At 36.2% G+C, this 22,221-nt stretch overlaps 1 protein-coding gene across 1 annotated transcript; it reads right to left on the reverse strand.

Annotated features, from left to right (window-relative positions):
• Nucleotides 1–473: 473 nt before the first annotated feature.
• Nucleotides 474–21,947, reverse strand: LOC107048386 (trace amine-associated receptor 9). Its single transcript, XM_015271534.1, has 8 exons — nt 21,729–21,947; nt 20,726–20,851; nt 17,711–17,827; nt 12,194–12,348; nt 10,552–10,699; nt 1,882–2,136; nt 668–767; nt 474–604 (listed from the first exon to the last, which is right to left on the reverse strand). Exons 1-8 carry the CDS (start codon nt 21,945–21,947, stop codon nt 474–476), a joined length of 1,251 nt encoding a protein of 416 aa, XP_015127020.1.
• Between the last annotated feature and the right edge of the window lie 274 nt (nt 21,948–22,221).

Here is a 22,221-nt window from a genome sequence, read left to right on the forward strand (position 1 = left end):
TTTTCTTATTAAATATTCAATAGAATCAGCCCAAAAAACAAACAGAATTTTTCAATAGAAATCCTATAGAAACCCCATAGAATTCCTATAGAATTCCAACAGAATTTTCTAGCGAATTCGCTAGGTTTTCTATTAAATTTTTTCACACGTGGATTTCAGGATTAACAGCCCCTCCGCTCGTATTCACTTATAAAATGGCTTTCGTTGAACGCTCTGGCCTCAGAATCACTTCAACAATCCTCAATATCATTATTCAATCCATCTCCATGAACATCAGGATCATGATACCAGGTGTATTCAATACCCCGGACTCTCGATATTTCAATAACTCTGGAATAGCTTTCAACTTCATTATCAACATCCACGCGCTGATAAAGTTGTTCGTAAGACACTAGTAATACCGTCGCCACGCAATACTAACTAGTTTCATCGGGAGACAAAAGGTCCTCCGTCTGCGTGGCGACGTCTCTACCTCACGTATTTGACAATTCACTATTGCACAGACTGTGATTCGATTCCCAGGGAAGTGGCGGTGGTGTGTGAATCAACGATGGTGTTGAGCATCGCGCTATTGAGCACTGATCCAAGGAACAACGATCCATACCTGAATCATTATAAGAGACTGTTATTAGTCGAGACAATTCAAATATTTATCGAGGGAATTTACCTGATAAGTCAAATCCCCCGATGCTGTTTATGTCCAGACCACCGGTGCTAGTGGCACAACAATGTTGCTTCGTTCCCATTTGTTTTTTTCGGCACAAAATCTGCAATTCAATTTTATTATTTGCAATTTGAAAGCTCCATACATAATCAATTCTTGAAATTTATTGTTCTGTTTTTTGCATAGAACTTATTGAATCTGATGATTTACTGATTTAGATATTCCCATTTATTGATACAAATCACCGTATTGTTGCAATACGTATTTTACGTATTGTTGTTCCTATTTTTTTTATTTTTTTGAGTGTGTGACGTGTGGAGCATCCACACATCGGAATTGTTTAATCAATATTTTAATAACAAAAGTATTTGCGGGTCCGATGCTGAATAAGCAGTCACACGGTGTAACAAGAGTCAACCTGAGCTCTTTGAAGGTAAAACCGTGGGAGTGCTTATCAAGCATTTTGGATTTGCAACCGCCTTGCGACTCTGCTCCAAGGCAGAGTACGGTGGGAGGCCGAAGTGTCCAGACGTTGGCCTTCCCCAAAAATCTAGATCCGCGTACGCCGAACCCATTTAACCCATTTTGTCGTGTAACCTTCCTATTAGTTAATTATATTCTCATGATTGGATAACTTGGAGTTTTACTGGTTATTTGGGAGGAGAACCATTCCTAAATCTCCCTTCCCGATTAGTTTCCCCGTGAACGAACGACCCGTAAGCTCACCGGCATCGCTAGCTAGGCGAAAGGGTCAACTGACGACCCGTGGATTTTAAGATACAACTAATAGTATACTATAATCTCAAACATCACAAGTGATTCCCCAACAAAATTAACAATTTGAAAAATTGAACGTTCGCAATACTTCCATACGGCAGCTGAAAAATGGTCCGAAGACCAAGGAATTTTTGTTCATGTACAAGTCCAGCGAGTAAGATATATCTAACGTATTCGTGTCTCGAGAAACAGCGCGCTAGTCAACTTCTTCTTTTTCCCGCTACCTCGTAAATCAGGGAAAAACCGCTGTAAAGTCAGAGAAACTGTCGGCAGTCACGAATTGAAACTCGAAAACCAAGAAGTATTTTCAATAGTGTCTCCGACGTTACCACCCCCCGACACATTGTTTCGTTTTTCCATTCTTAATAAGTAATGACGATATTATACGGGAATCCATGAAATTGCATAATTCAAATGAAGAGTTGGAGGAACAAGTGCACCTTCGTATAAAATATGTCCCGTGAAATTCGGCGGAAGTGGTTGTTGAGCAGCCAGTAGAGAAATGGATTCCAGAAGCTGTTGGACAGTGCTAGCCACGTTGCGAGAAAATCAAGGAAAGGCGGTGGTTTACTTCCGGTGCAGGCAACAACGACTTCTTGAATTGTCCATGGTGTTACCATAACAATAAATCCGAGGCTCATAGCTGCCATTGTACGGGACACCGACGTTGATAGTCGTCTCTCGTGGGCAACGAACTGAAAACAAATCATATCAAGATTGTTAATTATTCGTGACCAGGGAATCCCCATCAATATTAAATTTCTGTAATATTACAAGAATTTGACCCTTACATTAATGAAAGTTTAAAATATGTTGATTCATTTTTCCAAATAATATAATATTAATAATCTGATTTTTGACGAATAATTATGTATTCAAAATTTGTTAATCTGAAACTGTAAATTTACTGCTAAGTGAATAATTCAAATTTCTTGAAAGGAGAATTTGAATATTTGAATTGATGATACTTAAGTACTCAAAAAATTTCAAAAGTGATGTTATCTAATTAATGGCTGCAATATTAACCGTAATAAAATTCTACAAATTTGGCTATCCCTGTTCGTGGTATGTCGAAGCCGCGAAATTACATTTTTCGATTCAAAATATATCAGTGCATTTACTAGAATTTTTCCATTCTCAATTTGAGTGCTTTTCCCGATAAAATTTTATAGAATTCAAAGTGCAGTGGAGGCTTTATATGAGACACCTCTCTATAAGATACCTCGAGCTCCGAGCGCTGGAGGCCCACCCCCACTCTCGGCCCTTTTATCGCCTCCCGAATGTTTAGTTCCGTGGGCTTCTTATAAGATACCTATGGCCCCGATCACTTTCAACGGGAAGAGAGTGATTATAAGGATCAAACGGAGTTAAGGGTCAAACGGGAGGGACGAACGAAGTGATCATAAGGGTCAAATGACCTTAAGGGTCAAGAGTCGAAAAGTGACGAGTCGAAGTGAATTTACCGTTAATGACGGTCACATGACCGTCATATGACGGCTCATGTGACGCATTTGCATCTCCATATATAAAGCCTTGACTGCATTTATTGCGGGGTGGGCAAGTAGGAGGTGAGTCAAAGGCTAATCTATTGTTCTCTCGCAGAAAACCGATCTACAACTACTAATTACAACCTCAGAAAATTCTAAAATCGAATGCAATTCAATTCATTATCCCCATCAATTCCCAATTAAAATAACGTTGAAAAGCCGATAAAAACTTGAAGTAAAGAGCTTTACTTCATTCAAATGTATCGTTTGTCTCCGGATCAAAGTATTTTCATCAACCGATAAAACTGATGTTTTGGTTGCATCAGTTTGTTTTACTCCACAATATCAGAAGGTTTACCATCACGCCCCCAGCCTGGAGACACAAAACCTTCCGGGTTACCCTTTTTTTCATGCAACGATCGAAGTTTGGCACACCTCGGGCGATCATTGAAGCCGGGGACGCCCATTACAGTGTGTGAAAAACAGGCGGGAGAAAAAAACAGGAAAAAAGTTTCAGGGGAGATTAGAAAGAGCCGATCTATGTCTGCGCCGACTGTAACTTTCCGGGAGGCTCGGAGGGCATTGTAGCAGGTGTAACGTGTTGAAGGGAGTTTTCGGTAATCCTTCGACGCACCAGAGAGCTTCGGCGCTGCGTTTTAGATGTTAAACCAGTGGCTTAACAGCTAAAACGTGTCTGGCATCAGTCTTGTCTAATTTGGTTTTTTTATCCGTAATCTAGATGAAACTGAGTTTCTCTGGCTCCGGGGGAATGCGAAATGAATGAATAATTACTGATTTCTCATTTACTTCCAATGTGGGTGACGGCTTTCTGATCACGTGTCATCGAACGGAGGAGAAAGAACAATATTAATGGGGAGGGAAAGCTGCGTAATGTATTCGAATCGGAGGGGTGGCTCGCGGAATGCGAAATTTCAATGGACTGACGACATTTTCTTTCTTGATCCGAAGATATTCGGAACGCAATCGTGAAGCGAAAGGTCATAGGGATATTTCATATATTCTTTTAGTGAAGGAATTGGGACAGTTTCGGTTGTAAGAAATTCAGTACATGATAAATTCTTCAATTTCGCTAGCTCGGTTTTCATGAATGCAATCGTCTTGCGTTGAATTTTCATGAAGCCCGCCTCACAAATAAAAGAGAATTGAATACCATTCTATGAAACATGAATAAACGAATCATAATTGTCCAAATCATTTAGGCCTGAGGAAAATAGAATAATTCCACTTTCTTAATATTGCGTTTACTGAGGTTCTCTTCGAACAAAGTTGATTAGAATTAATAGCTAGAATTATGAGATTATCTCACATTTTTGACGTTAAGGATAGGAGAATCTGAATGCAATATAGTGAAAATGATGATCGATTTTTTCACTTTGAACAAATAATATTAATATCCAAATACAAAATTTCTGATATGAATAAAAAGAAGCTGTGACTCAATATTCCAAATGAAGTTTTAATTTTTAATTTGGTGCTGATAACACGAGATGACAATATTCTAAGCACGGAATTATATTGATGAGATGAACAACAGATTAATTGAATTACCGTGTGAACTAACTAAAAAATGATAACAGTGTGGGCACGGACTTTTACTAGCGTATCAACAAACATTGAATTCCAGAAATTCACACTCTAAAGTGTGTTCTAGAAGGAATTGAATTGTAATTATGATTAAAATCTTATTCAGCGAGCGTAGGAATTAGAACATGAGCAAATCATTTATTGTGATATGAAAATTTAACAGCTGATAAATTGGGACATATGATTCTCATCAGTCGTATTGCTAACGACGTCACATCTTCCTATACTTCGTGACAAGAGTAAAACGATTTGTGACACTGTAAAAAAAAAATGTTCCCATTCATCCCAAAACCAAACAATTTCACTCCTCTTGACCTCAATGATTTAATTTATCAAAATGCAAATCCCACGCGCGATGTGACATCATTCAAGATCATCTGAGCATTCTAAATTCACAATTTTTCGCCATTTTTTTTTCACAAGAAAAATAATTCGGAAAAGGTCATTTTGAAGGAGTCAAAAAAATTCCATTTCATGATGGAGAATCCCAATGTATTCATCAGGGTTAACGTAACACTTTCATAGCCTCCGCAAAATACGAGTAGAGCGTTCACTGAATGCCACAGGTATTTGAATCCATTGAAAACCCAACAATATATAAATAAATCGGAAAGAATATCAGAAGGACACAGCACTTCTCGAATAAGAGGGATAATCCCAGATAATGTAGCTCTCGAGGCTGTAAAATGTCTGGAATTCCTTTGTCGTATTCACCATGTTTAATACATGACTCCAGCTTTACCAGATAGTCCACGATCGAAGAAACTGGTAAGTATACTTCATGGGGAGAAGTCGCGGAAAAGGGGGCGGTGGTGGAGTGAAAAGTGGCGGGAGCTCTGCAATGAAAATCGAGAAGTGATATAATATATAAAGTGGAAAGCTTTGTGGTGAGAACCAACACATCTACTTTACACCAGTGATAATAATACAATCAGGCCATGAAAGGTGGATGTTATGTGAATTTTCACGAATGTTCCCGAGGACTCCGTCTTACAGCTCTGAATATGGAGATTTAACAACCTCGCAATCTTCGGGCGAACGTAAAGCAGCAGCAGTTCCATTCAATAAAGATGCAATCATTTTATTTTCTCGAGTTAACGAAAAATGATACTCGATGCATTGGAATTCATTTCAGTTCATTGATATCCATGGGAAATATAACATTGGGGTTTTCTATTATGAGTCTTAGGGTTTGTTTTATGCCTATTCTACGTGAACAAGCAGATCTTGTGGACTGAATCAAGCGCTTTTTTATTTCAATGAAGTTTTTACAAAAAGGTATATTTTTTCGGGGATCAAGTGAGTGGCGAGCTCGGCCTTCCTTTGGCAAATAATTATCTTGAAATTATCTAGATACTCACGAGTATAGTCATCTAGATAATTATCTCAACATGGACTGTTTCAATCAGAAATAAAGATTTTTTCCATCTAGCCGGTGAGATTTCGAATTGCCGATATGGTTATCTAGATGACGAGATCAATCATCTAGATGAGTTCTTCAAGAATTATCTCCATTATGAGTTTTATATAGATAGTGCGGAAATTATCTTGATGATAATTCTGAAATCTGGATATGTAGATAATGAAGATTTCGTAATTCTCCAGATGATTTTCACATCGATCTTCTCCGTAGTCATCTAGATTACGGATATAATTCTCGCGATAACTAAAAATTATCTTCATTCCGAGCGGTGACTATCTTGATAATTACTCTAATAAAAATATTGGCGGCGATCTAGATAGTCAACTCGGGAATTATCTCGATTTTCAATCTCAAAATTAGATATCCAGATAATTGTGAATGATTACCTATCATATGACTATATAAAAAAATTAATATTGAGTCATTTTAGTCGGACATCATTTTGACGATAAGTAGCTAGATAACCTTCGCTTCGATCTAGATAACCATCTCATTAATCATCTAGATGATATTTCCCGCGATAATCCTAATACTTGGCCTCAAAATTACAATTGATGAATCCTCTCATAATTACACTCGCGATGATCTAGATGTACATCTAAAAAATTATCTCGATATTAAGTAATATCGGTCAAAAATACAGAACATCTTGATTGAAATTAATAAAATACATGTTGTATGCGGCACTCGAATCGCAATTTGATATTATAAAAAGCGATAATGAAAGCAATGAGGTAAAGCACTTGGCGTAGGGTGAATCGTCCAGTGTTCGAACGAATAACGTCACAGTTATTTTTGACGTAGATTTAAAAATATAACCAAGTCGAAAATTGATTTAAAAATAATTATTACTCCCCTGTACATCTCCATAGATAATAGAAAAAAATATTATGGATATTAATTGACGATACAATTTATGATATGAATACAAAAAGCTGAAAATGTGTGAAAACCCAGTAATGGAACTGCGTATTCTGTAATGGGAATATGCTATTGGCGGCGTGTCATCGAAAACTGTTTTTTCCGCTGGTAATAATGTAACTTAGACATTTTCAATCGTCACAATATCATTTGGAAATGTCATTATTTTTTTTTTCATGTATAATGCGAGGAATCTCTACCTTCTACTAATTTATTTTATAGAAAAAGTACCAATTAGTTCGATTACTGGTTTGGTTCGAACACTGGTTGGTTCATCCTATTTGATTCGTCAATAAAAATGGAAAATTAAATCACACAAAAGTTGGAAACAGCGAGGTGGATAGATTTGCCGTTAACCGAGGGAGAGGAAAATGATGAGGAACCCAATCGTAAATCAAATAATCGATCACTGCAAGTTGGTATATACTGAGCGACACTACCGTTGGAGGACGAAGTCTTGGACTCATCGTTCTACCCCTTGGGTTGAGGTAATTACCGCCCAAGCATTTAGCCCCCTTTCCAGAAGGATTGCCCCCCACCTCCGCCCCCCGTTTTCTCACTCCCCTTCACGGAACTCTCGGTACTCTTCCGGCACGACTTTTACAGAATGATGACTGCACTATCTCCAGGGAGATTCTTTTTTTTTAACATGGGGCTTTTGACACTTCAACACTTTTATTACAAGTTACCAATGTAGTTGGAACATTCATCACGTTGTGGTGATAAATCGCGGGAGGAAGGAAAGAATCGAAAACGAGATCGTGATTATTTTTTTAGTTGCGTTTTTTGTCATGTTCATTGCGCTTTTTTATAGTTGATGAAAAAAAGAGGGCAATTACATGAGAAATTCTTCATTTATGGAATTTCGGTAATATTTTATAAAAATTTGAAAAAATCGCTTGGGGACCGGATGAAGACGTCACTTCAATCATTCTTTCCTGTCAGTTTCGATATTCCTTTCAATTAATTGTTTATAATCTTTCTCATTGCAAAAAGCAATACGACCGATGAGAATCATGTCCAAATTTATCAACTGTTGAATTTTCATATTACAATAAATGATTTGCTTATGTTCTAATTCCTACGCTCACGGAATAAGATTTTAATCATAATTACAATTCAGTTCCTTCTAGAACACACTTTAGAGTGTGAATTTCTGGAATTCAATGTTTGTTGATACTCTGGTAAAAGTGCGTGCCCACACTGTTATCAATTTTTAGTTAGTTCACACGGTAATTCAATTAATCTGTTGTTCATCTCATCAATATAATTCCGTGCTTAGAATATTGTCATCTCGTGTTATCAGCACCAAATTAAAAATTAAAACTTCATTTGGAATATTGAGTCACACCTTCTTTTTATTCATATCAGAAATTTTGTATTTGGATATTAATATTACTTATTCAAAGTAAAAAATCGATCATCATTTTCACTATATTGCATTCAGATTCTCCTATCTTTAACGTCAAAAATGTGAGATAATCTCATAATTCTAGCTATTAATTCTAATCAACTTTGTTCTGAGAAAACCTTAGTAAACGCAATATTAAGAAAGTACAATTATTCTCTTTTCCTCTGACCTAAATAATTTGGACAATTATGATTCGATTATTCATGTTTCATAGAATGGTATTCAATTCTCTTTTGTTTGTTATGCGGAATTCATGAAAATTCGACGCAAGACGATTGCGCTCATCAAAACCGCCCTTCCTCCATTCGTTCTAGGTATTACCCACGCTTTTTTTTAGAAAGCATTGCTCGAAAGAAATATTCTTCATACCAAAACCACATCTCGTCATTCCTATTAACCACTCCGAATCAATTTATGACGACAAAAATTGGACAGCAGTCGGCATCGACGGAAATTCCACATTAATATGAACATTTACAATTTCATTTCCTGTACATTGCATTCATTAGTTCTCCCATCGCCCATTCCTCCCATACATCACCCCCAAATCCTCTCTTTTTACACGTCACAACTTTGATCCATCTTGTCACACATTCCCCTCCCGCCCCGTCCGTTGAAGCCTGTCACACGTCGCCTCCAATGTTCCCAAATCCCCCGTCTCCTACGTGTCTCCCCGAACTTTCCTCACAATCTGTGTCGTATTACCCCTCCCGCCCCGCCCCTCCACTTCATCGTCAACCTAATCAATCTCCTCTCAATTAACCGTTTCCCCGATTAAACGCATCAGTATGCAAGTGAAGGCGAAAAAAAAAATAACTCCAACGACAAGTATCCGCTCCGTCGCCATCTCCAGAGGATCCTCGGGTGCTGGATCATGGGGAAATTTCGATCGGGGCATTCAAAGTGAATTTGGCAAGGAGTCCTGGCCTAAAGCCTGAAAGTTTACTCCCCCCCCCCCTCACCACCTCCCGTGCTCTCATTTCACACTCACCCGTTCTATTGGATAGACATAAACACGACCTTTACTGGAAGCCACTCTTGCTCCTTCATTTTTCTTCATTCCGCTCTCTTTTCGGTACTTGTACCCATAAATTTAGCGGAAATGATAGAGACTTCGGGTTGAGTTCGATGGAGTGGATGCATTCGACGATCTCCCGTGTCTCATTCTCGTCTATCAAGTTTTGTTTGAGGAAGTCTAAGTTTGCCGAAGGGAGGGGGGATTCTTTGTTTGATGAGACAGTCGCAGTTTGGTCTCGATTTATCATCGAATAATTTTGAATGGGGAACTTCTTGCCAATGCTTCCTGATAGAAATTTAGAGCGTGGGTGGGGGAGGGGGAGTGGAGTTTGTTCGCAGAGAAAAAAAGTTTTCGGTTTACATTAACAGTCTCTGGATTTCAGTACTCGGTGTACTGAAATGCGGAGACAGAGTACTGGATCTGAGGGAAAAAATTTCATTAGAGTTTTCATCTCCAAATAATTCTTTCCGAGCTATCCTCACGATATGTCGGTATGATTTTTATGTATTCAACTCCCATATGACTCCCTCGACCTTAGTCTGACCCTTGTGACCCTTAATCTGACCTTCATGAACCTTATTCTAACCTTTGTGATCCTTGTTTTTTGACTCCCATGTCTCCTCTGAAGCCTTACTCTGACCCTTGTGACTCTAAATCTTATGACCCTCAATCTTGAGACCCTTAATCTGACCCTCATGACCTAACGGTTAATCTTGGGCCCTTAATCTGACCTTCGTGATTCTTGTGACCCTTAATCTGATACATATAACCCGTAATGTGATCCTCATGACCCTTAATCTTGTGACCCTGAATCTTGCGAACCTTAATCTGAATCACATAACCCTTAATCTGCTCCTCATGACCCTTAATCTTGCGGCCCTTAATCTGACCCACATAACCCTTAATCTGACCCTTATGACCATTGTGACTCTTAATCTGACACACAACACCCGTAATTGGACCCTCATGACCCTTAATCTTGTGACCCTTAATCTTGCGGCCCTTAACCTGATCCACCTAACCCTTAACCTGATCCTCATGAGCCTTGTGACCCTTAATTTCGGAGCCTTGATTTCGAGTACCAAATTTATATCACCAGAAGTCGATTTGGATTTTCATAATATAGAGATAAACATTATTCCAGTATCTGCCCATTGTAGGGAGATTAATCTCCGCATGGAAAAAGTCCCTAACGCTATTTTGTCGAGTGTAAATACAGATTTATCAATATATATCAAAACTTACCCTCTCGATATTTCCACCGCTGACAATCTCCGGTGCATTAACACACACGACACGCTTAATCCTCAATTTGTTAACATGGAAAGCCGACCCGTAGCAGTACATCAGTACCATGGTTGTTGGGAAATAAAAGCAGCAACAGGCCAATATCCTGTAAATCCATAGAATAATCGAGTTAACGTAATTCAATTTATTACAGCAACATTATTTCGGGCAGCGCAAGGTTTTATTGAATTCTTTCATGGGTAACATAAAATCGTTAATGAACCTCTAATGACCAAATTTTCAAACTCCCTCTCTCCGTGGACCCAGCCCCTAACTCGACATTCCTGAAATACGTTATTTCACAAGAAAATAAAATGTTCCAGACCGACAGGATTTTCTGGCAAATTTTTCAATAATTATCTTGAGAATGATCTTTATAGGTATCTAGATAATCTAGATAATCATATACATGGAAATTTTAGCGAGTTTTCTAATTATTTTCATCATTATTCTGAAGATTATCTAGATACTAGGCATGTATACTCATCTAGATAATTATCCGAGAAATATCTGCTCGAGGGAAAAATAGAGGAGTTTTCATCTGGATGATTAACTTCTGAATTGTCTGTATAGTTATCTAGATAATTGTAAAAGTGATTGCCTAAATGCTTATCTCCTAAATTATCTCGATATTGAGTAATTTCAGTCAATCATCATGATTACGGTAATCTTCCAAATAATCTCTAGGACTATCTAGGTATCCATCTCGGAAATTATGTAGATAATACCCTCGATAATCTCAGTATTTAGCCTCACAATCATTGAAAAATACTCTCATGATTACATCCGCGAGAATCTAGATGGTTATCTAAAAAATGATTTCGACAGGAAATAATTTCGGTCGAAAATACAAAATCCTTTCATCTACCTGATAGAACACCCAAGAAGAGAAATCCCTCAATTTTTCCCTGAAAAATTTTCAAAATAAAATGTCCATGATAAACTTTCAAAATAAAATATTCCAGACCGACAGGATTTTCTGGCAAATTTTTCAATAATTATCTTGAGAATTATCTTTATAGGTATCTAGATAATCATATACATGGGAATTTTAGCAAATTTTGTAATTATTTTCATTATTATTCGGAATCTAGATAATTATCCGAGAAATATCTACTCAAGGGAAAAATAGAGGAGTTTTTATCTGGATGATTAACTTCAGAATTGTCTGTATAGTTATCTATATAATTGTAAAAGTGATTGTCTAAATGCTTATCTCCTAAATTATCTCGATATTGAGTAATTTCAGTCAATCATCATGATTACGGTAATCTTCCAAATAATCTCTAGGACTATCTAGGTATCTATCTCGGAAATTATCTAGATAATAATACTCTCGATAATCTCAGTATTTAGCCTCACAATCATTGACAAATACTCTCATGATTACATCCGCGAGAATCTAGATGGTTATCTAAAAAATTATTTCGACATGAAATAATTTCGGTCGAAAATACAAAATCCTTTCGTCTACCTGATAGAATACCAAAGAAGAGAAATCCCTCAATTTTTCCCTGAAGCCACTCATCCGAGATGATCCGATATTTAATAAATCGTCAGAAATTTCCTAGCTTTTGTACATAAAATCAATATAACAAACCTGAAAGATGCTTTTGCGAAGAAAGGATCGCAGGCGAGGAGACCCGAGCTATTGAAGTAGTAACCGCCGCTGGGTAAGACAAGACTTCCGAATATCGCAACGCTGGCTATCCAAGTGGTAGACATCACAGCCATGCATCCCTGACGCATGTAGTACTGAAAGAAAATATCATATTTCAATAAACGGCGGGAATTCTTTTTCTTTCCCTGAAAAACTCATTTTTCAGGGTTCAATAGGTTCGGTAGGCCATGAAACTCTAAGATTGATGGCACGTCTCTGTGTCTCACGTCCTGGGACATGAAAACGTGAAAGGAGGATGATGTATTCGTATTCCCGGTAGTTTTCAATATTTTCTTCCCATCCATCGATCAATTTCATAATTTTGATCATTTCCTTCCTGCGTCTCAATCAACTTTCCAATAGGGATATTTCATTCATTTTTTTCTGGAAGAAGCTGAATACATGAGAAATTCTCCGATTTTATCATTTCGGTTATTTTATCAAAATCATTCTCATTACAAAAAGCAATAGGAGAGATGAGAATCATATGGCCCAATTTATCAGATGTTAAATTTTCATATTACAATAAATGATTCGCTCATGCTCTAATTCCTATGCTCACTAAATAAGATTTTAATCATAATTACAATTCAATTCCTTCTAGAACACATTTTAGAGTGTGAATTTCTGGAATTCAACGTGTGTTGCTACTCTGGTAAAAGTGCGTGCCCACACTGTTATCAATTTTTAGTTAGTTCACACGGTAATTCAATTAATCTGTTGTTCATCTCATCAATATAATTCCGTGCTTAGAATATTGTCATCTCGTGTTTTCAGCACCAAATTAAAAATTAAAACTTCATTTGGAATATTGAGTCACAGCTTCTTTTTATTCATATCAGAAATTTTGTATTTGGATATTAATATTATTTGTTCAAAGTAAAAAATCGATCATCATTTTCACTATAATGCATTCAGATTCTCCTATCTTTAACGTCAAAAATGTGAGATAATCTCATAATTCTAGCTATTAATTCTAATCAACTTTGTTCGAAGAAAACCTTAGTAAACGCAATATTAAGAAAGTAGAATTATTCTATTTTCCTCTGACCTAAATGATTTGGACAATTATGATTCGTTTATTCATGTTTCATAGAATGGCATTCAATTCTCTTTTATTTGTTAGGCGAGCTTCATGAAAATTCGACGCAAGACAATTGTAGTCATGAAAACCGCTTTAATTTCTCCATTCGTTCGAGATATAGCCCATATTTTTTTTTTCTAGAAAACGATCGTTCAAAAAATTTTGTCATTCATACCAAAACTACATAACATCATTTCTCTTGGCCGCACTGATTTAATTCATCCGAGCATTTTCAATTCATCATTTTTCAATAATTCTTTTAAACAAAAAAAAAATATTTGGAAAGTTTTATCTTCCATGCAGGCATAATTTGACATAAATTATCGAATAAAAGAATAAAAAAAATCCGTGGAATATCCGTAATTGATTCAGTGCCGGTATTTTTAGTAGGGAAGTAATATAATGCTTTATGACGCTAATGGAACTATTATTTAATTCACTCTTTCATTGATATGAAATCAACTGTTAAAACTGGCTTCCAGGGAATTGTAACATGAATCAATCGACGGACAATATACCTGCACCGACCCTAATGAGTCATTTGAATGCGAGAATTTGACAGATATCGGTGGTGCTTCCATCATTAATGCCTACAATTCACAACACAATCACGGATTCGATGGTAAATTGCTCAATTATCACAGGCTGATCGATGCCAAACCGCAAAATACGATTTTCTCATCTCATTCCTATCGTGCCAATGGTGGAAATCGCGTGTTTTTTTGCTTCAAAATTACGGAAATAATGCAATTTTTTAAATTGGAATTTTTCGTAATGGTTTGTTCGTTTCGAACGATGAGTCAGAGTCAAGTTTTTTAGTTGAATGAAAACGAGGGCATTCTTTCAGTTAATAATTTCATCATGTCAACCAAATGTTTTTAACAATAATTAATACAATTTCTGAGAATCTTATTCAATCGAATTGCTATTTGATTTTTTTAAATGACTATTAAACTAAAATGAAAAAAATTGAAATAATTAATTAAAATTTTTAATAAATTGAAAATAAATAAATAAATAAATTTTCATTTCAAATTTTTAATCAATTAATTAAAATTTTCAATGTTATGAAAAAATTATTTTTAATTATTTGAAATTAATTAAATTTAATGAATGAATTTAATTAAATTATTAACTAATTTTAAGTTGATTAAACATTAAATTTCGGTTAAAAAATAAATGATTACCCAAACGTTTTCAACAATAATTAATAAAATTTCTGAAAATCTTATTGAATCGAATAGCTATTTTAAATGGCTATTAAACTAAAATAGAAAAAAATTATCATTCAATTTCTTTAAATTAAATTACTACTTTAACTATTAACTTTTAACCTGACTATTAACTTGACCCACGAATAAAAAATATTCAACATATTCCTGAAACAATAGCCAGTCTCAATAAAAGAGAATCGATCAAATCGATGATTCGACGATTGACCAAACGGAAAGATATTCATTTTCATATCCCGGGATTCCCCGGATTTTCTCCCCGGGATTTCATCGAGCTAGTTCACGCTGCTTCGAACACCTAGCTACCTGATCCTCTTCCATAGACGAGTTTTGAAGGATCAATCAGCTGATTAAACAGCGATACTTCTCTCAACTCGCATTGTCTCCTGTTATTTCAGCAAAAAATTGTTGCCTCGTAGGCAGGAGAGTGCGTCGTCGTTAAAGGCCATTGTTCAAGAATGATATGCACTTAATATTGATAGCCACAAAAGGGGCTGGGAGGTCCACCGAATGCAGGCGTCACAACTGGCTGGTTCACCACCGGAGGGACATCCGATAACCCCGAAACAGTCGGATTGACGGGTCCAACATGTGTAGTTACGCTTTCTCATGTGTCACATGCGTCAGACGTTTTTGCCACCAATCATTCACAGTTTCAAAATATTTTATACGCGGAACAGACATAGTATGCGGTGACAAAACCACGGAGATATTTTTATTTGCAATATTATTCTGATGAAGGAAATGATAAAAAAAATCTTGAACTACTTGGATGAAATGTTTGTGGGTTTGAATCAAGTATTTTTCGACTTGAATAAAGTCGTTATACACTATTTCATGCAGGTAGATTTTCCGATGCGAAACCATCCATTTTGCAATAATAATTCTGTACAATAATTTCTGAATAATCAAATTTTTAACGCACAGCAAATAGCCCTATAATTATTCCAAATATTATCTAGATGATTCCGGGTATAATCATCTAGATAGTAATCTGAAGAAATGAATAATTCTGTTCGAAATAGAGAAATCGTTCGACTAACCGATGATATTAAGAATAATCTAAATACTCATCTAGATTACCATATTAATATAGTGAGAGTGTTGATCTAGATGATTCATCTAGATCAACACTCTCGGAATCATTTTTATAATCAACTGATCCTCATAATCAATAATCAACTCAGGAAGTATCTCGAGTATCTGTACGGTACTTATATATCTAGATAATGATGTTCGCAATTATCTAGATAACAATCTAGAGAAATTGAAAAATTATTAGGCAAGTATCCAGATAATATAAAAAATCCATCTAAGTATCCATGTCCACAATCATCTAGATAATCATTTTTGTGATCTAGATGTTTATCGAAAAATTATCTCGATATTATGTCACTTCCGTCAGGAAAACAAACCCTACTCCGCTTGAAACAAGTAGAATGTTTACTAGAATCAATTCTGAATCCATTTGAGTTGTGAATTCCCTTTGTGATTTTTTTTACTATTTTGAAAATGTTAAATATTTTTCGAACCGAACACAGTGCCTCCATTCAACCGCGAAAACCAAGCAAACTTTGACATGTAATAACATCATACATGACTGCAGCATCCCGCTGCTCCCATGCCCTCAACTATCATCGCCATATAGACACTACCAACATATACCTATAAAACACAGGGAGCAGGGTGGATTTCAACTGCGGAACCTCCGAAACATATTTTAACGTCGTTGCCAGTCGGCTGCCTCCTCTTTCCCAAAACACACAGCGTATTATAGGTAGGCAAATGCATAGATCCTGGATGGAGAGGAGGGCAGGATCGCTGCTGTGGAAATGAAAGATCGCAGCCTCTTCATTCAAAAATCCCCGAGAAAATATCAACAACTAAATGTAAATGGAGATAAATAAACAGTCTGAATATTCACAGTGTATTCAATCATGAAATTATATGCATGGAGTTACTGATATGCTCAGTGTCCTAGTTAATGCCAAATTATTGTATTTTATTCATAATTCATCGAATGAACGGACTTGCAGTTTTTTGCTGTTTTTTTTTATGATTTGAGATTAATATTTTCTTAAATGAATGATTAAATAAATTAGTATGGGAAGGAATTAAATGATGATAAATTAATATTTCTGTCATTTGGGAAGGCCATTTTTCTGTTGACATCCTTCGGAGCCAGTGAATCTAAAACACTTATCTAGATGATGATTTTCAGATTATCATCTAGATAATAATCCTAAAATTGATCTATTTCAGTCCGAAATGGAGAAATTTTTCGCCAAGCTAATGAGATTTTCAATTATCTTCCTACTCATCTAGATGATTAACATCGCCAACTAATGACAAGTTATCTTCATATTCATCTAAATGACGGTGTTAATTATCGAGATGAATACTCTCGGAATTATCTTTATAATCATCATTATAATCGATGCTCAACTCAAAAATTATCTCGATTATCTTTCAGGTAATCTGGATAATTGTGAACGAAATTATCTAGATGAAGTTCTAGAATATTTGATTTTCTTCGTTCGCACAATTACGATAATTTTTTTTTGACTGGAGAAATGGAAAATTCCCTTTGCACTAGATGATTTGTTTACTCTTCCCCGGTAAACTATGATTTCTATCCATTAAGGGTGCCAAGTGAATTTGAAAAAAGATTCAAAAAAAATTTTTCCTTTCCCTCCATCATTGGAGAAATATGTATCCATCCGACGAAATTTCAAACCTGCAACCGGAACTAGACATCGAGAAAATAAATGTGGAAAATCCTCTATTTCGCGTGACGGCGGGTTGAAATATCTCTCTTATTCACCCCGGTACCCCATTATTTTTTGTCGCCATCACATTGAACAGATCATTCCCCATATCTTGAAATTTTTTCAAATGTTTTTTGAGTTCCTAGGGGCCATAAGAGGCCGTGTATAAGGCTGTTTTTGTTTATTTAATTTCTCGATATCCATAAGTTCTAAAATTTTAAAATTGTCACCGATGTTCACCATCTGTCTAATACTATTAATTTAAAAAATTATAACTTTGTTGGTGAATGTCAATTTTCAAGGTCATCGCCAAATTCACTTGGCACCCTTAAGTAATCGCGGAAAAAAATGAGGGTACTGTTACTACACTGACCTTTTTCGAGGAGTGACGGTAGTAACGATGTGGATGGAGCATACACACGTAACGATCGATCGCCATGCAGACGAGTATGACGGCACTTTGTTGAGTGAGAGCACCACGCAATAGTGCCTGCAACATAAAAGTCACTGGAAAAAATATTGCAGCATGGAAGTGACCGAGACGATCATCTATTTTTAACGTGCCGCTGAATTAATATTAACCTGCGGAGGGGGCAAAATGGCCCGTTGAAACATCTTCGTATTTTTTAGGTAGAATATCGCTCTCGACATTTTGGGGAAGAAATCGTGAAATTTTTAACAATCACTGATTCATGTTGAATTTTCAATTGGGATTCAAAATTTTTATCTTGAATTTAGACATAATTGTTATCACATTTTAGCTGCACTGAAGTTTCAAGGATTTTCGTCATTTAAAATTCAAATTATCAGGAAGAGGGAAATTTAGAAAGTCATGGAAAGGTTAAAAATTTCAATATTGGGGCGATGTTGGCTTGCAACGTTGGGACAATGTTGGCTGTCAACATTGTGGCAATGTCGGGGCTGCGTTGGCAATCAACGTTGATGCAGTGTTGTGTGTCAAGGTTGGGGTAATGTTGGCTGCCAACGTTGGGGCAATATTAGGGATAGGTTGGCTATCAACGTTGGAGCAATGTTGGCGGCCAACGTTGGGGTAATGTTGGTTACCAACATTGGAGCAGTATTGGCTGTCAACGTTGGGGCAATGTTGGGGTAATGTTGGCGACCAACGTTGGGGCAATGTCGTCTGCCAACATTAGGCCGACGTTGAGTTCAATGAATCATTAAATTCAATTTGAAACACCATAGAAATTGCACTCGCAAGCAAATTGCTAATTTATTAGCAAAAATATATTGACCATGCTGTGACGAAAGCAATTTCCCACTTAAATCACAGTCCACCTCACTCTCTTGAAAATGACTAGGCACCGCCCATTAAATTTCAATTTCTATCAAACATTGCACTTGACAAAAATCACAGCTCGTCAACGTGAAAAAAAATATCAATTTCCTCAAGAGTTTAATCCCAACCCCTTCTAGCGGCACTGCTGAAACGCATTATTTTTCTCATCCATCCCTGAAATTAATTCCCATATACATGCGATAAACCGCACCCGAGAAACGACCATGGCCCTGGAGGCTTTGGCGATTGTCCAATAAAAACCTCTGATAATCCACGGGATAAATTCTCCACAGACATACATGCACTACGTATCCGTGTTTGGAGAGGACAGTAGAAGAGACCTTTAAACCGATATCCGGTGGAAAACGGTAAATGGAACACGCCCTTGAAATACACTTGAAATATGGTTTCCGTGATCGTACTATTCTCACATTTAGATACACTTATGTAATCTGTCTTCCGGTCCTGATAAAAAACTCGGGTATTCCGCGATTTTTGCCGTGATTCATTTTGAAAAATTGGGGCGGTTCTTTCCAACGGAGATTCATCAAAATTAATGGCTGGGTCCTGAACACATTTGGCCAGATTTCGTGTACCGGAGTCACTTATCGGGAGACTTCACTTTATATACAAGCGCGGGTATAGATGTATGTCACTCGATCAATTAACGAGTAATAGGCTAATTGAGTCTAGTTGGTAGTACCAGCGTAGGTTGCCAAAATTTATCGTAGGGCATGGAAATACGGGTGGGAAAAAATACCCTTGAATTATGGATTTTTCAAAGCTTTAGCGATTTTATAAAATCGTCGTCGACGAATAAATTTGCAAAATTCGTATCACTTCGTCCGGTTTTTGTAGAATGAACAATTTCCTTAAGTCTTTCACAAAGGTTCTCCGTATTTCCATAGTTTTTGTTCACTCGTTTTGTCTTCTTAGTACTTGAGTTTTTTAATGAATGAATATTCTATGAAGGTAAGTGTGCCCACGCTCGTCCAGCTAAAAAACACATCATTAGTCCAATATTTCTATCGAAATGAGTGGGAGGAAGCGATGTTTTACGTTGGATATCAAAAAGGGCAAATGGGAATTTTAAAATGATGAAAGAAAAAACCATCTAACGACTGTTTTTAAAAATTCTCAAATAGTTCCGAAAGTTCTAGAAATTCACAAAATTTAACAATTAGATAAATCGATTTTTCTAAGAAACCCTAGAAATGTCGAGGAAGGTTTGAAACTTCCCCCTAATAACTGATTTTCAAAAAAAGAAAAAAACACGTATTTGTTGATTTCAAATGTAGATTTCAGAATTAAAGTAGTAGAATTCAGAATTAAAATAATTTTACTACATACAAAAGCAGGTATTGCATTGTCCAATTTTTAATTTACATTAAATTAATTATCACTCAATATTTTCAATTTTTCAAATATTGTATAAATCAGTCATCAACTTCGCAAGAATGATGATTATTAGACTAATGGAAAAATAAAATTCAGATATTTAGAATTAATTGCTAAATTATAATTGAGAGTTGAAAATTATTTTCAAATTTAAATCAAAAAGTTGTGAACTTTGATTAATCTATGGTAAACTTCTTTTAAAACCACTTAGTAGCAATTTTTGCCAATTCATGTTTTGTAGAAAAATTTTGAATTTTCTAGAATGACCCCAACATTAATATGCATAACGAAATATATGAATGTCTCTAATAATAATAATAATAATAATAATAATAATAATAATAATAATAATAATAATAATAATAACATCAATAACAACAACAATAATAATAAAAATAATAATAATCGTGATGCTAATAAATTTCCATAATGAGAATAAGAGAAATCTCAATTAATTATTAATAATTTCGCACTTGGAAATGTCCTTAATACGAGACATTTGGATATAAATGATGATTGAATCAGGCATACAATGTGCAATACGTCGGTAATTTCATGGTTGCAGAGGAAATGTATGCAATATCCCACCCCAGGCGGTGAAAATATTCTAAGGAGTATACCTTGTGGTACCCATCAATTCAGTCATCTCTATCATCATTATCAGGGAGATAATTGTGAGTGTTACGTTACCTGAATTTGGCAGACAACTTCACCGTACGGCCAGCAGCCGTAGATAGCCGGGAGAAATCCAAAGGGCGTCACCAGTATTCCAATGGCGAGGTCGTTACTCGCGAGACTCGTCAACAGATATTTTGGCTGAAGAAGAGATAATTCAGGAATTTAAAGTTCATTGTATTAGAGTTCAATGAGAATGTTTGTTTTTTATTCTTTTGAAAAAGAGAAAAATTTAGAAAATTTTGCAGTTTTTTTAGAGATTTTTTAATTTTTTGATAATTCAAGAAAATTATTAATTTTCCTAAAAAACGATGTTTAACATTTATTTCATTTTTCAACAATTACGGGTAGTGATAAGGCCACTTTGAAAAGTGAAAGAGAAATTATTAGATTCAAAATTAAAATCAGGAAATGCTCCTTGCGGCGTAGTTTCCATACGATTTTTTTTTCTATGTTCGTTACACTCCGAAGAATGAAGTTAACCATCCGTTTTACGTCATTCGCAATAGATCATGAATAAATCAGTAGTGGTAAACCGAGTATAAGTCAATTTTGACTATTGCCCAGTTTTCAATAAATATCTTAAAATCTAAGGGAAATAGCAAAATTTTTGTCATAACCTTTTTTGTAGAGCAAGTTGAGAGCTACAAAAAAGGAAATTACAGCAATTTCGCTATTTCCCTTAGATTCCGAGATATTTATCGAATCAGGCCAATAGTCAAAATCGACTTATACCGGTTTACCACTTCGCTACTGAAATGAATTTTGAATTTCACAAATTTTTCGCGTCTCTAGAGTAGAGTCAAAAAACACTTTGTCCACGAGTGTCTAAACCTATTTTTCACCTCAATGTGTGAAAAGTGGAATTTTACGCACGCGCAAAATTTCACTTTACGCACGAGTGATGAAAAAATCAGTAATGAACACTTTATAAGCCTTTAGACACGTTTTCTACCAATGAAACCGATGAATCATTAAAGACATCAATACCGGGATAACGGTGAGACCCCACTCTCACCTGAGCATGAATGTATTTACTGTAGCGACGGCTATTGATGACGCAGATGACGAGTAGATTAGCGAACAGTATTCCCAGGCTTAGCATGAGTATTAAAGCGGCGCGAATGAGTTCTCCCGGGCCCGGGGTCGTCCACATCATTTTTGATGAGCCATCGGGCCAACAGCTACTGTTGTTCAAAGCCGGTGGCAGCAGAGTGGGCGACTGATGCTCTAACATCATTCAGAGACTGATGGCACAGGGCCCTCAACCTCCCCCAGGTACCTGTATCCTAATTATTCAAGTTTCTCGGTCCCGCTAAGAGGACACTGTTGAGCCACTAGCCAACACCGCTACTCCCAGTCCAACGATCGAATGGGAATTTGATCGTCGAACTCCCAGCATCGTAAAATTTATCTTGCTTCCTGGAAAGAGTTGGGAATTCATGGGGTTGATTGGGGGTACACTGGGGAAAAAAATTACTTTTGCCAAGGAATCATTTTCTTGGGAGAAG

Source organism: Diachasma alloeum, unplaced genomic scaffold, assembly GCF_001412515.2.
Source record: "Diachasma alloeum isolate Michigan unplaced genomic scaffold, Dall2.0 Dall_scaffold_00192, whole genome shotgun sequence".
Taxonomy (NCBI): domain Eukaryota; kingdom Metazoa; phylum Arthropoda; class Insecta; order Hymenoptera; family Braconidae; genus Diachasma; species Diachasma alloeum.